The sequence below is a fragment of the Schistocerca serialis genome, chromosome 8, assembly GCF_023864345.2.
Source record: "Schistocerca serialis cubense isolate TAMUIC-IGC-003099 chromosome 8, iqSchSeri2.2, whole genome shotgun sequence".
In the NCBI taxonomy this organism is placed as follows: domain Eukaryota; kingdom Metazoa; phylum Arthropoda; class Insecta; order Orthoptera; family Acrididae; genus Schistocerca; species Schistocerca serialis.
The window spans coordinates 146,907,235-146,925,315 of NC_064645.1; the positions used below are offsets into that span (position 1 = coordinate 146,907,235).

Sequence of the window (18,081 nt, forward strand, 5' to 3'; positions counted from 1 at the left end):
TCCCGTTCGTTGTCTGTTGTAAGTTGGTTGGTCGCAGTTCGGGTTGCGAGTTCAGGTCTGCCAGTCAGTGGGAACGCGTCTGCAGCGCAGTCCGGACTTGGCAGTTGGGGAATTGCAATGCGGCAGTACTGCAGTCGGACTGGAGCAGTGATGTCTGCGTCGACATGGCTCGCCCGACCATTACCGCCACGCATCACTTGAGCCGGGCCACTGTCATGGTGGATCGTCGGTCGGCCGTCCTACCGGACGACACGTTTTGGCTCGCCGATCGTTCATGAGTCGGCTGTGTGTGTGTGCATCGACTCGTGATTTGTCTTCGTGTGTGCTTAGTTACTGTTGGGAATCGTTCAGGTCTTCGTGCAAGTGTTTGTCAGGCTCTGTGTGTAGCTGTGTGGTTTTGATTGACAAGTTGTTTTAAATCTTGACGGCGTATTGGCTCTGAGAGGTCGGTCGCCTCATTGGGCGACGTGTAACTGGTTCTCCGAGCTCTTCTGGGCCCCTTCAGTTACCATCTTGTGGAAATTGGGTAGGTTCTCTCTTGGTGCAGGGACGTCGTTTAGCCGGTGGGAGTGTTTCCTCTGCATGGTTGGGTCCGAGCCAGTATTTCCGCTGTCGTGTGTCTGGAAGTGAGTGGGAGACGCACCAGCGGTGCAGTCGCAACGGAGCAGCAGTCGCGGACGGACCAGCAGGAGTCGGTCGGTTGTTGGGGACGACGGAAGTTATCTCCTCGCGGTGCAGTCGGCTGGGGCCGCTGGCGATCCCTGCGCAGTGTCGGAGCGAGTGTGGAGCTGTCCGATCGCTACGAGCTTCGTGGTTCACCGACCCAGAACGTCAAAGTTGAGTAGTGGTTTCAACTACACAAGCCATGTCCATTCATGTTGTGGTGGTTCGTTTAGATGGTTTGCTGTTGGGGAGGTTTTCCTGTGAGCAACACTGAGTGTTTCTACTGCTAAAATTTAGCCGCCATGCGGTGCAATTAACTATTTTGGTCGACTACATTTTGAGTGCACCAATGGCATTTTCTGTCTTCTGGCCATTAGTGTCGTGGTTACCTGCTCTGGGCACTAAAGTAATTGCAGGCAGCGTCCTTTCCTCACCAGTTGTCGCTGTCCAACATAGTGTGTAATTTTGACAGCTAATACATACATCATTGAGGATTATCACGTACGTAACCTTTTGTGTTTGAGTTCTCATGTACTGATTGATGGCGAGCAAGTCGTTGTGTCGGTTGGTCCGTGGCTGTCCCCTGGTTGGGTTCCGACGGATCAAGTACAGTTGGGCTCACCATCTTTCTCGCCTAAGTGAACGAGGGCAGACCGACCTCCCTGGAGGCTTCTGAGTGGCACCGGTGTTTAATTATATGTTGTCTGCTACTTTAAATTTAAGGTTTATGGTTATTGTTTTTATTTTCTTAAAAATTTTGCAAAATTAATTTTGAAATTTATCTTTCAAGCCTAACATTGCTGCCTTCTGCCTTTAAAATATTATGGTAATATATTTTAAAATTCTGAAACTTAATTGCGGCTCTCAGCCATTTGTATTGGACTTTGCATATGTTGCTGTTTTTTAAAATTATTTTATTGCTACCTTAGTTGGTTTTTATCTTGTTGATTGTTAAAATTTCTTGTTTGGAGGCCTTCAGCCGTGAAAGAGTTGCATTCAGTGAAGGTCCGGCTATGTGCCGCTTAGGTTGTAAAGGTTATTAAATTACAATAAATGACAATTAGATGGAGAAACTGACCTGAGCCTTTGGCCCTTCCACAGTCCTATTACCTATTCTGCCCAGCGGATTTAGCGGGCGTAGCAAGGCGTTCTGCAGACTTTTAAAACCGTGGAGCTGCTACTGCTCGGTCAAGCAAGTCCTTAGTTGGCATAACGAGAATGAGTGCATCCCGCTGCCGGACTAGAGGTCTACAGTAATTTGGAAAAATAGAAAGAACAGTAATTCTGGGAGAATATCTTTACAAGAAGTCTTGTTCAAGTCAGAACGGACTCTTGTCATGTTGCCAGTTGTGACGTATAATTATATATATATATATATAAAATTTGAGTGCCTACAGTGTCACGTCTTTCACTGTCACACAAATTTTTATTTTTTAAGGGGATCACTTAAGACTAATTCCATGGGTGCGCCCCTCAAATTTCTCCCTCATATCACAAAATTGTCGTCTGATGTACTACAAACTGAAAAATAAATTCCTTTTAAAGCACAGTTTAGTATATAATTTATATTAAAAAACTTACACCTGTGTCACAGAACAAATCCTACATCGAGGATACTTTACACAAATTTAAGGAAAGAAATGCTTCCCATATTTAAAGAACATCAAAATATGAACAGGCTGAAATGAACAAACAGTACATGAGACTATGTTAATCAATTCAATTGCAAAAAGCTACGGAGAATATTATTAGCAAAATGAGAAATATGCAAAAGTGAAATGCCAAAATGACCACTTCTCAATTGGGAGTTAATCAAAATAATCAGAATGGCTGAAAGAGAGCACAATAGAGCCATAAACGAATGAGAGCTAAGCAACTAATCAAATAAGAGAATAGGAAAAATTAGATGCCAACAAAATGAGACCTGGCCGAACTCCATCGGCACTTATATGCGGTTGCGCTCGTGGCGGCACCTCGCCTTCCCTACGCAACACGCGCGCCTGCGATCGCAGTGCACTCTTAGCGCTCGCGGCGGTGTCTAGCGGCCCGTACGCAAGTTAGTGCGATTGCTGTCGCAGGTCGACCCTTAATCTATGACTAGGCTCATCCAAGAATTGCGCCCGGCGGGCGCGCCTGCGCCCCGCGAGCGCAAGTCAGTGTAGTTCAGCGCCCCGTCCGCGACCGTGTGTCGCTAGTGTCGCCATAGGAGCGAGAGAGAGAGAGAGAGAGAGAGAGAGAGAGAAGGCTGCAGAGCAAGTGAGACCACACAGCACTGCTCTGCGCTGGACTGTCCCGCGGTCAGATCAAACGTAAACAAAATATTCTATTTTAGAATTAATTTTATGTAAGGGATGTAGAGTCTCATTCTTACCGTTAGTAGTTACAAGTAAGTATTTTTTGTTATACTTCGTGCTACAATTTTTTGTATCCCTTTTCAGAGTTTAGAAATCGGATCATTAGTTTGCTGTTTTGTACGTAATAATTTTAACTGACCAAGTTTGAAAACTTATTAAAATAGAATTGAGGTTATAAAGCTCTTTAATTCTTACAGTCAACATTGTTAAAGAAGAGAATTAACATTTTATACGTTTTTCTTTTTCGAGGAAACGATTTTGTCTAGGCTTGGTACAATATTCCGTGAGACTGCTAACTTCAAAGAATTGGTCAAATTTTTATCGCCAAGGAATGAAAAGTTCTTAGTTTTAGTAAGCTTTAAAAAAGCGAAAAAGCGCCCACAAATATACGTGGAACCAAACATTGAGAACTTTGGCCGCGTGCTTGTGCGAAAGAGGATATTTCTCTTGTGGAAGACAGCTGTAAAAGTCATCCAAAGTTTTACACATAATAAAGCGGTCCTTCAGGCGGATATGGCACTGTAGGACAATCAGCTCTAGTTGAAGCACTTGTGAGACGTCGTCTGCCCGAAGGGAAAACGGGCGAACAAATATATCTATCGGCTGGCGTTCGGACAGTCCACACGGCCAGTTAAGCGGCATGGCTCGGCCACTGCAGCAACATACGAATTCGCCCGGGGCGTTGGCCGCGCGTTAGCGCCCCAGGGGCACAGTTTAGACGAGCCTGATCTATGATGTTACACAGTGTAATGGGCAAAAGGAGCAATTTGCGAGGTCGGTAGATCACTAAGTACTGCTGATATAGACATCCTTGCCACCGTTGAGCTCCCTGAGGATGTCCTCGATGGGACGACCCTTTGTTTCTGGCAATACGAACCACGCAATAAGGGTGGAGAGGGCGCACACGGCAGCGAAGAACCAGAAGGTACCGTAGGTCCCCATGCTTTCCGACATGAGTGGGTACAGCTTGGCCATGGTGCCACCAGTGAAGCAGATGACGAAGTAGCCGCAGGTGGCAATTAAGCCTCTAATTCTCGGAGGCACAATCTCGGCAATCACGACGTACGGCAGTGCGGCCAGTCCAAAGGCCACCATCACCACGTAGACTGAGAGGCACGAGACGGGCAGCCAGCCGATGCTCGACAGGTCCGCCTGGGTCTCCGCCTTGAGGTACAGGTACACGCCCATGACCGCCACTGAGGCGCCGACGGCCGCATTGGAGAGGAACAGCGTCGGGCGACGACCCATGCGGTCCACCAGCGGCGCCGACAGCAAGCCGCCAACCACCTGCACAAACGACAGGCGGCAGAGACGCTGGTAGTCGTACGAGGAATGTACCAGAGCTAGAGTTGTGCTCTACCAAAATTACGGCTTTGCTACACTACCCAAATGGCGTAGTGAATGGTAGGATTATCGGCAGTATTGGTAAAATTGGTACGGAAAGAAACATAAATCATGTGTGAGAGAGAAACAGTGAACCAACAACTTCTCTATGTTTCTTTTTTTCGTTCGATTGTCTGTTTTTCACATAATGATAACCGCACATCTCTCAGTGTTAATCCATCGAGTAATTTACATCCATATCTAATACGAATTTCTCAAAGGCAAGAGTTTCCTGTTGGTACTGATAAACGCGGAAGTTGTTTATGAACAACAGATACATGTTTTATATAATTTCATTGAAGTGTTGAAGCGATGTTTGATATAGTTTTGTTTTGCGCTTTTTATTTTATCTTTTTGTTGAGGAAATTGCGTTTTCTAGCACTGTGTTATTTTCTTTATTTTTACCACAACATCCCTTTGTTACAAGTTACAATATCTGCAAACAACATTGGAAGAGAAGTTACATTTCTAGATCGAAGCAGAAACATACAGTAAGTAACGTATTTGACAGTATGGTGGCAATACAATGTAAAAAGTAAAAATTGAACAGTAAATAAATAAAAACGGAGTAGACAGGAAAAAACTTTAATACAAAATAGGAACAGCATGCCTACATAACTGTTTCTATTAATAAACAAAACTAATAAAATGAAATAAAATTAGTACTTGACAAGGCTATTTCAGGAGGTATAAAACGTGGAGAGTGATACACAAACCAATTAAAAGAAGAAATAATTATCAATATAACTACAGAATATATACAAGGAACGTAAGCAATATCAATAAGATAAATAGAAATGGATAAATGCAGGAAAATGGAGGAGTGTGAGGGAACATATAGTAAATGCAGTCTTTGAGAGTGTGGTGGTACTGAATTTCAAAAGGTAAAAGGCTGAGCAGTACAGAAATATAAAAGGAGGAAACAGGAAACACATTAACATTATACTCTAAACAGTGATTATGTAACAATTTGCGTTAAACAAATGAACCAAGTAAAATAAAAGCAGTATTTGATGAGGCAACTACAAGAGATTAAACACGAAAAGTAGTAAGAGTACTAGTTAGAAGAAAGCCTTAACAGTTTATATGGATTGCATAGACAATTTCAATAAAATAATACAGGAATATGGGAATATGTATGAGCAGACAGTGTGGGAAGTAATGAAAAACAGAGGTTATTACTTGAAGTTTAGGAGAGGGGAAGTGTTGAGCAGTGTCTGGTCATTCAAGATTAGATCTGGACTGTGCGCTAGATGCTCGTTAATTTCCAGGGCTTCCAGCAGGATGAGTTTGTGGCCTTTGTTTCCTAAGTGAAGGACATGGACTCTGGCTGGTAGTTGTGACCCTCACTCAGTACATGCTCTGCAAATGCGGAGTCAGAATTCCGCAACCTCCAGCTGCATTCGTATTCAGCCAGCCTAGTTGCTGTGTCTCTGCCTGACTGACCAACGTAAAACTTGTCACAACCAGAACAAGTAATTTTGTATACTCCACTGTTGGCTAATAACTGGCTCTTATCTTCGCTATTGACAATAAACTGGAATGTCACGTTCTTAACATAGTAGGGAAGACTATATTTGCAGGTTTTCAGCGCTTTGGCTGCAATTTATGATACCTCTCCTAGATATGGCAATGTACACCATTTCTTGCGGGAAGTGGATGGGGAAGCAGATGGGGCATAGAGGAGGGGTATAATTTTCCGTTTTTGTTTCCTGCGTAAGATGTGGTCAAGAAGGACTGAACTGTAGCCACTGGCTGTGGCAATAAATTTTATTGTATCTAACTCTCCTTTAAAATTATCTGTGGACATTGGAGACGGGTATGAGACTGTGTACCATTGAGTGGAAAGCTGCATTTTTCTGAGCTATGGGATGTTGTGAGCAAGAAGGTATTACTGTGTCTGTAGTTGTAATTTTTCTATAAATTCTGAGATAATGTGTCTGTGTACCGATGTCAGTGGTGAGAGCTAAGAAGTTTATGGATTGGTTGCCAATCTCCATTGTGAACTGAATATTTTTATTTTGGCTGTTTAGGTTTTTCAAAAATGTGTTGTCTGTTAGTACCAGTCCACATATACAGAACATCATCCACATATCTAAACCAGTATTTATTATTTAAAATCAAACGTTATTTTTTCAGAAAATGTTGTTCAAATTGATCCATAATTGTTTCAGCCAATAGTGGACTAAGAGGGGAACCCATAGCTCAGCCATCTAATTGTTTATAAAGTTTCCCTTGGAACAGTAAATAGTTCTGTGCCAAGCATGTCTGAGTGGCCAGCCTCAAGTCATTCAATTCCACAGGATTGACATTAGACTTGTACATCAGCTCTGTCAGAATGTCAACACTTTCCACTACTGCTGTGTTGGAAAGCAAACTGCAGCCATCAAAGGATACTAATTTATCACTGTGTGGGACAGATATACCTTTATCTTATTTCGAAGGTCCACAGAGTTTGAGATGCCATGCTATGGTATGAATTTAGTATTGCTCTTAATTTAAGGGTCCAGTTTACCAGTAATTTGTAAGATGGAGCAGTGAAGGATGATACAACTGGACGAATAGGAACATCTTGTGTATGCAATTTAGGAAGTCCATACAGTCTAGGAGGCACTGGGTTCATATTAATTAACAGTTTTGCATCAGAATCAGAGAATATGCTTTTGCATGAATTGCTTGCACGTTTAACATCCTCTTTGAATAATTTAGTGGGGTCTTTAGGAAGGAGTTGGAAGCATGTGGTATTCAGGAAATCATTAACTTTATCCACATAATCAGGTTTGTACACAAGTACAATACTGTTGTCTTTATCAGATTTTGTGGCAATGATATCTTGTTGTTGTAATTTCTTTTTTCAGGATTTGAGGCTGTGAAAGTCAACAGCCCGTGGGATGTTGCACTCGAATCTCGTTTCTTTCTTTAGTGCTTTGGCAACTAAATATTTTGCAGTGGTAACTATCATTAGATCGTATTGAGTATCTATTTTCATAATCTCCAGGTGTTTTTGTGATGGAGGGTGGGGAGGAGCATAGTTTTTGATAGTGAAGTTTGTCACTGTGTTAGAGATCTTACTCATGATGTATTTTTGCGGCAGAACAGGAAATTATCTATGATTAGGAACGTGAGTGCATCTCTAAATTATATCGTAAACAAAAGTTTTCCCAACGTGTAATTAACATACCTAACTTGATTATGTTGCCAAATGAACAAAAAGTGTTTGAGAAAGGTTTTAAATATGCTCCATTTTCATTGGAATTGTCTATGTAATCCATATAAATTGTAGTTTCAATTGTTAAGGCTTTCTTCTAACTAGTGCTTGTATTACTTTTCATGTTTAATCTCTTGTAGTTGTTTCATCAAATATTCCTTTCATTTTGCTTGGGTCATTTGTTTTATGCAAATTGTTGCATAATCACTGTTTTGAGTATAATGTTAATGTTTTTTCCTGTTTGTTCCTTTTGTATTTCTGTATTGTTCAGCCCTTTACCTTTTAAAATGCAGGACCACCACACTCTCAAAGTTTGCATTTACTGTACATTCCCTAACAATCCTCCATTTTCCTGCATTTATTCATTTCTGTTTATCTTATTGATAGAGCTTAAGTTCCTTACATATTCTGTAGTTATATTGATAATTCTTTCTTCTTTTAATTGGTTTGTGTATCACTGTCTTATGTTTTATACCTCCTGAAGTAGCCTTGTCAAGTACTAATTTTATTAGTTTTGTTTATTAATAGACACTGTTATGTAGGCATGCTGTTCCTATTTTGTGTTAAAGTTTATTCCTGTCTATTCTATTTTTATTTATTTACTGTTCAATTTTTACTCTTTACATTGCACTGCCACGACCTTGTCAAAGATGTTACTTACTGTATGTTTTTGCTTCAATCTAAAAGTGTAGCTTGTCATCCAATGTCGATTACAAATATTGTAACATTTTTGGTGACAATACTCAGTAAATGTCTGAAGATGGTCTTGTAAGCCGAAAACCGATTAACACAATAAAAGTAGTACTGTAGAACAAAAGAAAACTAGTGCTTTTCATTTGTTATAATGTTCTACCAAGAACCGATGGAAGATTCAGTTAACATAATTGTATGTAGTTTACCTGGCCTTTGGTATATCCGCACTCAGTTTCTAGACAGTTCACCACTTCCGATTTTTAGAGGAATCAAGTAAAACACTGATCCTTACGTAAAGAAAGCAATCGTTAGAAAGTAACCCCCGATAAGTATGCAGCACAACCAACATACAGGTAACGTGGGTGCGACCTAAACTGACCAACGATACTAGAAAAACTACTGTAATTTACACTTACTTATGGCACACTACAGTAGGCTGTGGTAGTTCTATAGCTCTACTTGCAGCACTGCAGGTGCGTGCTCAGCCTGTCTGCACTTTTCTACTAGGGAGGGAGGGAGAGAGAGAGAAAGAGAGAGAGAGAGGTAATAAATTTTGCATGGCTTTGATGAAGTTTCCAAAGTAACGCAGTCAACCGAGACCAAAAAAGGTTGACCAGGGGGTAAAATTTTTTTACTGTAGTAGAGAGGGAAATTTGTAGTAAGGTTCTACGGGATCAAACTGCTGAGATCATCGGTCCTTAGGTTTACACAGTAATTAAATTAACTTAACCTAATTTATCTTAAGGACAGCACACAGACCCAAGCACGAGAGAGGACTCGAACCTCCGACGTGGGGACCGGCGCGGTAAGGCGCCTTAGACCGCACGGCTACCCTGTGCGGCAGTAGAGAGGGAGTGTCGTGAACAACATACCAATAATCCTGACTGGTGAGATGTGAAGTTTAGGGAGGGGGGGGGGGAGGGGGAGAGTTGTTGCAGGGAAAAATTTTATCGCAAAAAATTAAACTACATTAAATTTCCTTCAGAGTAAGTCACATTCATTCCTTCTCTAGGACTAAGAGTTCCCACGTTGCAGGGGGTGGAAAAATCGAAGATTATTAAAAATAGTCTCTTAATGGTATAAAATTAATATTTATTGTTAAATGAAATGAGTTACGAGAAAATATTAAATGTGTGTACCACATCTAAATGCAGTATGCAACTTAGAGCAGGTGTAGCGTGCACTAACAAATACATTCGCGCATACCAAACTGCATTATACAGATGAACGAAAGCTATTTTCCCACCGAAGGGACGAGTGAACAACCTAAACATTAGGAGATGGTTCGTCTACTAAGGGAAGAGGTATTTATGCTCTTACATGCACCTTTTAATTTTAAACCAGTGACCGATGAAATTCAGTCAGTGAATAAAAAAGACAAATGAAAGTAAGTGATATATTTTTTAGCTGGAGTCAGGGCGATTATGACTAACGTAAGTCACACTTTTTAAATGATTTAATCAGAATAGTCGAGATTTCGAGCACCCACCAGGTTAGCCGAGAGCGCTAATGTGCAGCTTCCTGGACTCGGGGAGGCGCGCCGGCCCCGGATCGAATCCGCCCGGTGGATTACCGACGTGGGCTAGTGTGCCAGCCAGCCTGGATGTGGTTTTTAGGTGGTTTTGCACATCCCACTAGGTGAATTACATGACTCGCAGACGTGTGAAACACGTTCGCACTATTTCATGGTTTACACTAGACGCAGACAGCTGGGGTACAGTGATTCCGTCACGAGGGGTGTGGGGTGGAGGCAAGAAGGGTATTCGGCCGCTCCTTTAGATTAGCCATGCCAAATCCGATTGTAACAATGCCGACCCTGCGAGCACTGCGGGACAAAGGCACAAGCAAAAGAAGAAGTCGAGATTTCGAGCGCTAGCTCAACACAGCATTCATCGATTCAAAATAACAAATGAAAGATTAGATCTTAGTATCATGGAGCTGGAATCTGTTAGATATTATACCAAGAACAAACTGAATTTGTCACGGGTCTAGTGGTGCATGTAGAGCAGTTTGCACCCAAATTATATACGAGAATCCAAAGAATTATGTAGTGCACTGATATCTCGAAAACAAGGAACGAAAGCAAGGAAACTGAATTCCAAAATGCCTTACTCAGTACACACACATCGAGCGGCACTTTGCCGCATAATGGATCTTACCAGGCCGCCGCCACCGGCAAAAAACCACGAAAAAGCCTCTGTATGCTCTCAGCTCAGCGAGTCACGTGACGAACTACCTTAGTCAAAAGTCCATCTTCGGGCAACCACATTTGGTCACAAATCGTCCTATATGCTAAACTTTAAAATTATATCCATCAAAATTATTTATAAGAATTATTAAAATGTTCTTCCTTTCATTCATAAAAATTCTCACTTTTTGTTTTAATTCGTTGTGTCGAACCCATACACACTAGTCAAGAGTCTGCGTTATTCAAATGTCTTATCTTTTATATTACTGAGTTTCAACTTTTCATTCAACAAACCTACACTGATAAGCCAAAACATGGTGGCGTTGCGGGCATGTGAGGCGATAACAAAAGTATGTAAGCGGAGCAGACAAGAGTGAGGGATCACCCTGGCGAAGGTAAAGGCTGCCTGCAAATGAGAAAGTCCATAGAGATAAGCGACTTTGACAAAGCGCCGATTGTTATTAGGCAGGGCCTGTGAACGAGTATCTCGAAAACGGCGAAGATGGTCGAATGTTCACGTGCCACTGTCGTGAGCATCTACGTAAAGAGGTAGGACAGTGAAACTACCACTAGCCGCTATATGGTTGGACGTCCACGACTTTTCACAGAACGTGGGATTCGTAGGCTTGTTTGCTCTGTAAAGTAGAACAGGCAGTGATCCGTGGCATCTCTACCGAAAGAGCACAATGCTGGTGCACGCACAAGTGTTTCGGATCATACAGTTCATCGTAGATTGTTGAAATAGAGTTTCGCGGTAGACCACCCCAACAAGTAGACGCAACGACATCGTCAGTTACGACTGCAGTGGGCAAGAGGCCACCGGGATTCGACCGTCGGTCTATGGAAACGTGAAGGCTCGTCGGCTGTATCACATTTTTGCTACACTAGGTCGATGGTAGTCTTCATAAACGCCGTCATCGAGGTGAACGGCGGCTCGAAACCTGCAGCGCGCAACGGACGGGGACTGGTGGAAGTATTCTGCTATGAGAGACATTCCCCTGCGCTTGCGTGGGATCTGTGGTAGTGAGAGCCATAATCGTGCTACAGTGTTTTGAGGAGCGTTATAGTGAACTGACGTTGATGTGTCGGCGACCATTTCGCCTGATGTAAATCCTGCGGAATCCATCTGTGTCGCTAACGCGTGCCATCACCGTACACGTTAATCAGCGAATCCTTATTTACGCGAAATACATGACCTGTGTGTAGACATCTATATCTACATACTTCTACAAACCTACCAACAAACTGTCGGATACCTGGTACTCAGAATCAGTGATGTACTTGGTTCCAAAGGTGGACAAACAAGCTGTTGAAATGGTTCAAATGGCTCTGACTTAACATCTAAGGTCATCAATCCCCTAGAACTTAGAACTACTTAAACCTAAGGACATCAGACACATCCATGCCCGAGGTAGGATTCGAACCTGAGACCGTAAAAACGCGCGGTTCAGACTGAAGCGCGTAGAACCGCTCGGCCACACCGGCCGGCAAACAAGCTGTTAAACAGGTGGTTATAACGTTTCGGTTCATCAGTGTATAGTCAAATTACATTAATATTAATGTAGAAATTTAACTGTTTCCGAATCAGTTTCCCCTCCTCTTGTCGGAAAATTCTCGGTACAATTCCTCACAATACTCATGTTCAGCGGACGATACTGCTACAGGTGTGGTATCTGTGTTAGGCCTATTATGTGTTAACGTAGCCCGTTATCGTAAAAGGAGAAGCGAACCGTGTTGAGCGATAAATAGCGCTCTGGGGTTGTGACAGGGTAGAAGAGGGGAGAGGAGGTTAGAAGTGCAACGGAAGATAGGTCGCCAGATTGCGGTCATCCACTTACCCGTCCGTAGGTCTGCTAAATGAAGAGTGAGCGGGCGATTCCCCACTCTTTCTACCGCACTGTATCAGTATAGGGTGTCCCACAAAATTGTACCAACCCTTCTGCTGCTCACCTATTGAATCACTGATGGCGCAGTGTGTAGACAAGCCTAGGGGTGTTTATTTTCAGCGATGTGTGTTAACAATACATGAAATACAGATATGAGTTACTAATAATAACAACACAAGAAGCACATATGGTCAGAATCTACATAATATTTGCAGACTGTTCTACACTGAGAGCAATTGATTCTTAGTCATCGTGTATGGTAGTTTTAGTGTTCTTTCGAGAAAGGCGACTTCCTGCACCATGAACGCTGTTCGCTTTTCAGTTTGCAGACAGCCTGTATCTTCCCAGCATTTCCTGTCCAGTTCTCAAACTGAGTAGACAAAATAACTTCACTGAGCTCGTGTTTATATGCTGGGTTTACGTTGCGGTCCATTAAGTGAATAATTTCTTGCAATTGTTAAGTGAGCAGCAAAATGTGCTGGTACCCTGTCATGCTTGTACCGTATTCCCCAACAATAGACTGTGGGTGCAATTTGAAAATAATTAAATGGGGACTTTATGGAAAAGTTTACACTTCCAGTTTTTTGTACTAATTAGTGCAACATTTCGTACTGTTGTCTCGTAACTACACTGTCTCAGTTTTCTTGTAAACGAACCGTTTGTGGATACTTTCATCCGCGTCACTTTCGGTGTTAATTCTGATACACCCGGTACATTCAGCTGATATGATACATATGTCTGGCTTTCGTAAACAGCACAGCACAAACATTGCATTAATTAAGGTAACTGATGAACTGAAATATGCAGCGGACAACCGTGGGGCCATAATTTTGTCAGTACGATATTTCAACCGAGCATCTTATGCCTTCAACTTTCACATGCGGTACTGCTCAGAAAAATGCAACAGCTAAAATTTTGAGAGAGTACGCTGGACTGGTTTGAAAATCACTTGAAAAACATACAGCAACGTGTTGCCTGTGGGAATGAAATGTCATTTAACTCTCAGGAATGTCCCAGCGGTGAGTGCTAAGACTAATATTGTTGCCCTTGTATGTCAAAGGAATCTCGTCGGTTCTGTCCTCCTGTAAATATTTCATTTGTCAACGGCCTCTAACTTTGCCTCAGTGCCAGAGCTGAAGATATCAGCTCTTCGATCGTCTTGATGAATGACAATCTGTTGGTAAGAAGCGGGCAAACTACATGTGAAGATATTCCAAGTAATATTACTATCCCATCATAAACCGACAAATTCAGAATGGTTTGAACATTTACCTCCTACTCTCCTTGACGGTATTCCAGTACCGTATCAGAAGATAGTAACAGTTTGGGTATGAACTGAATGACAATCTCAACTGGGTAGAAAATACTGTTCCCACAGGAAGGAACAGTTCCTCTAGCTTCTATGCCTTCAAAACACTTCTGAACATATTTCCACGGGATATGAAGCGTAAACTTGTCCAATCATTCGTTATACCGAACCTACACTACGGCGACGTAATCCAACACGGACGTCTAGCGAGAGAACTAAGTGGTTGGTTCTGATCACGATTGCTTGTGTGCTCTTCACCTGTAACGTCTGTTTGGTTACGTCAGTGCTTTACGCTCCCAATTAGTTTGGTTTGCCATCAGTCAAGTTACATGTCACACGCTGTGTCTACCTCATCGATTCCTCAGTGCGTGTTGCCTGTGGGAATGAAATGTCATGTAAAAGCATGAACTCTCAGGAAACTCCCAGCGGTGAGTGCTAAGACTAATATTGTTTTCCTTGTATGTCAAAGGCATCTCGTCTGTTCTGTCCTCCTGTAAATATTTTATTTGTCAACGGCCTCTAGCTTTGCCTCAGTGCCAGAGCTGAAGATATCAGCTCTGCGATCGTCCTGATGAATGACAATCTGTTGGTAAGAAGCGGGCAAACTGCATGTGAAGATATTCCAAGTAATATTAATATCCCATCATAAACCGACAAATTCAGAATGGTTTGAACATTTGCCTCCTACTCTCCTTGACGGTATTCCAGTACCGTATCAGAAGATAGCAACAGTTTGGGTATGAACTGGATGACAATCTCAACTGGGCAAAAAATACTGTTCCCACGGGAAGGAACAGTTCCTCTAGCTTCTATGCCCTCAAAACACTTCTGAACATATTTCCACTGGATATGAAGCGTAAACTTGTCCAATCATTCGTTATACCGAACCTACACTACGGCGACGTAATCCAACACGGACGTCTAGCGAGAGAACTAAGTGGTTGGTACTGACCACGATTGCTTGTGTGCTCTTCACCTGTAACGTCTGTTTGGTTATGTCAGTGCTTTACGCTCCCAATTAGTTTGGTTTGCCATCAGTCAAGTTACGTGTCACACGCTGTGTCTACCTCATCGATTCCCCAGTGCGCATGCGCTAGTACCACGCATCAGAGATTACCTGTCGTCTCATCGTAGTAAAAGTACAAGTCCTCACCGATGTAATATCCTAGCTGTGCTGATCCATGAAACTTCCAACTCTGTCGTTGGTGGCCGCCTCTACGCAGCACTTTACAATGTCTTGTTGCTTTTAAGAAGAGGCTGAAACAATTTCTTTTGTCATCCTCACAACATTGTCCCAAATAATTAAGGTATATGACCAATTTTCCCTGCGTCAAACAGTAAAGCAAGCGTTCCGATCTTCTCAATTTGCGTTCTTTAGCTGGCCGTGGTGGCCGAGCGGTTCTAGGCACTTCAGTCCGGAACCACGCGGCTGCTAAGGTCGCAGGTTCGAATCCTGCCTCGAGCATGGATGTGTGTGATGTCTTTAGGTTAGTTAGGTTCAAGTAGTTCTAAGTTTAGGGGACTGACGACCTCAGCTGTTAAGGGGGATAGGACGTCAAACTGGCCGACTTGGAGCAAGAGAGGCACCACGGGACATTTTAATTTCCACTGTCTATAATTTTACAAATAAATTCATAAAACTTTGTCAGCATGACCAGGAAGGATTCAGAATTCACACTCATAGCAGAGGAAGTTTGAAAACATAGCGAAATAATTTTTTTTTACTTGTGAAATTTCATCATTTCTTTCACTTACATTCACTGCATTTGTTGCTATAGGCACACTTTTCTTCATAAGTGAGAGAGATTCTTCGATGAATTTTGCATAGCGTACAAACCATACTTAAAGGTGTATGAAACTCTAGGATTTTCAAAATCTATTAAAAACTGTGGTAAAATTTGAGGTAATCAACTATAAAATTTGTGATTTTTCTAAACATGAAGTTTAAAATATAACAGCTCATTCGTTTTTTCATAAATTAAATAAATTCTAGAGTTTCATACACCTATAAGTATGGTATGTATGCTGTGCAAAATTCATCGAAGAATCTCTCTAACTTAGGAAGAAGAGTGTACCTATAGCAACAAATGCTGCCATTAGCAAGTGAAAAAGATGATGAAATTTGACACGTAAAAAAATTTATTTCGTTATGTTTTCGACCTTCCACTGCAATGAGTGTGAATCCTGAATCCTTCGTGGTGATGCTGACAAAGTTTTATGAATTTATTTGTAAAAGTATTGACACTGGTTACTAAAATGTCCTGTGATGCCTCTCCTGCTTCAAGTCGGCCCGTTTGACGTCCTACCCCCCTTAAGTCCCATAGTGCTTAGAGCCATTTGAACCAATTTTTGCGCTCTTTATACTTCCGCTTCTCACTCAGTTACGTCGCTTTCTTTTCCCCTGTCTTTCTTTAATTACAGTTTATCACGTTCCTCTTTTTAAGTCTCGTCCACCCTTTATCTCATATCCATTCCTTCTGGAGCCACCTTCCTATAATTTGTATTTATCGTTGCACTTCTCGTGAACGAATGTCTAGCGTCTGGTTTTTTGCACTACAGCAATTTCTAAACCTTAGCCCCAAACTAGATGTAACGTGTAACGTGCTTATTGTTTATGTGCGATGTCAAAGACAATCCAAGAAAAATAACATTATTAATAATAATAAAATCAATGCACCACGAAGGAATTAGCCAAATGGCTGGAAATGCATATGTGTGATGTACATGTACAGACAAACAAACTGTTATAATTCAACAAAAAAGTGGATGATTCATTCAAGAGAAAGAGCTTCAGGGACTGAGCTTGTCAGTAAAGTTTTGTTCCAACTCTGGTCCTTATGCGAGCAGTTATTCACCTTGGCACTGATTCATCGAATTATTGGATGTTATCCTGAAAGATATCGTGCCAGATTCTGTAAAATCAGTGTGTTATGCTACATCTACATCTACATCTACATACGTACTCCGCAATCCACCATACGGTGTGTGGCGGAGGGTACCTCGTACCACAACTAGCATCTTCTCTCCCTGTTACACTCCCAAACAGAACGAGGGAAAAATGACTGCCTATATGCCTCTGTACGACCCCTAATCTCTCTTATCTTATATTTGTGGTCTTTCCGCGAAATGTAAGTTGGCGGCAGTAAAATTGTACTGCAGTCAGCCTCAAATGCTGGTTCTCTAAATTTCATCAGTAGTGATTCACGAAAAGAACGCCTCCTTTCCTCCAGAGACTCCCACCCGAGTACCTGAAGCATTTCCGTAACACTCGCGTGATGATCAAACCTACCAGTAACAAATCTAGCAGCCCGCCTCCGAATTGCTTCTATGTCCTCCCTCAATCCGACCTGATAGGGATCCCAAACACTCGAGCAGTACTCAAGAATAGATCGTATTAGTGTTTTATAAGCGGCCTCCTTTACAGATGAACCACATCTTCCCAAAATTCTACCAATGAACCGAAGACGACTATCCGCCTTCCCCACAACTACCATTACATGCTTGTCCCACTTCATATCGCTCTGCAATGTTACGGCCAAATATTTAATCGACGTGACTTTGTCAAGCGCTACACTACTAATGGAGTATTCAAAAATTACGTGATTCTTTTTCGTATTCATCTGCATCAATTTACATTTACCTATATTTAGAGTTAGCTGGCATTCCATACACCAATCACAAATCCCATCCAAGTCATCTGGTATCCTCCTACAGTCGCTTACCGACGACACCTTCCCGTACACCACAGCATCATCAGCAAACAGCCGCACATTGCTATCCACCCTATCCAAAAGATCATTTATGTAGATAGAAAACAACAGCGGTCCTACCACACTTCCCTGGGGCACTCCAGATGATACCCTCACCTCCGATGAACACTCACCATAGAGGACAACGTACTCGGTTCTGTTACTCAAGAAGTCTTCGAGCCACTCACATATTTGGGAACCAATCCCATATGCTCGTACCTTAGTTAGGAGTCTGCAGTGGGGCACCGAGTCAAACGCTTTCCGGAAGTCAAGGAATATGGCATCCGTCTGATACCCTTCATCCATGGTTCGCAAGATATCATGTGAGAAAAGGGCGAGTTGCATTTCGCAGGAGCGATGCTTTCTAAAGCCGTGCTGATGCATGGACAGCAACTTCTCTGTCTCAAGGAAATTCATTATATTCGAACTGAGACTATGTTCGAGAATCCTGCAACAAACCGATGTTAAGGATATTGGTCTGTAATTTTGAGGATCCGTCCTTCTACCCTTCTTATATACAGGTGTCACCTGCGCTTTTTTCCAGCCGCTCGGGGCTTTACGTTGGGCAAGAGATTCGCGATAAATGCAAGCTAATCCTTATCCTGCTATGAAAAGGAATGACACCCTGGATCATCACTCCCGATTGTC

At 42.3% G+C, this 18,081-nt stretch overlaps 1 protein-coding gene across 1 annotated transcript in view; it reads right to left on the bottom strand.

Moving 5' to 3' along the window:
* Positions 1-2,538: 2,538 nt before the first annotated feature.
* The window catches only part of LOC126416881 (facilitated trehalose transporter Tret1-2 homolog), a 148,639-nt gene continuing 133,096 nt past the window's right edge, over positions 2,539-18,081 (bottom strand). Inside the window, exon 6 of the mRNA XM_050084765.1 lies at positions 2,539-4,304. Coding sequence (XP_049940722.1) covers positions 3,804-4,304 — 501 coding nt within the window. The 3' untranslated portion in view covers positions 2,539-3,803. The remainder of the gene's footprint in view (positions 4,305-18,081) is intronic.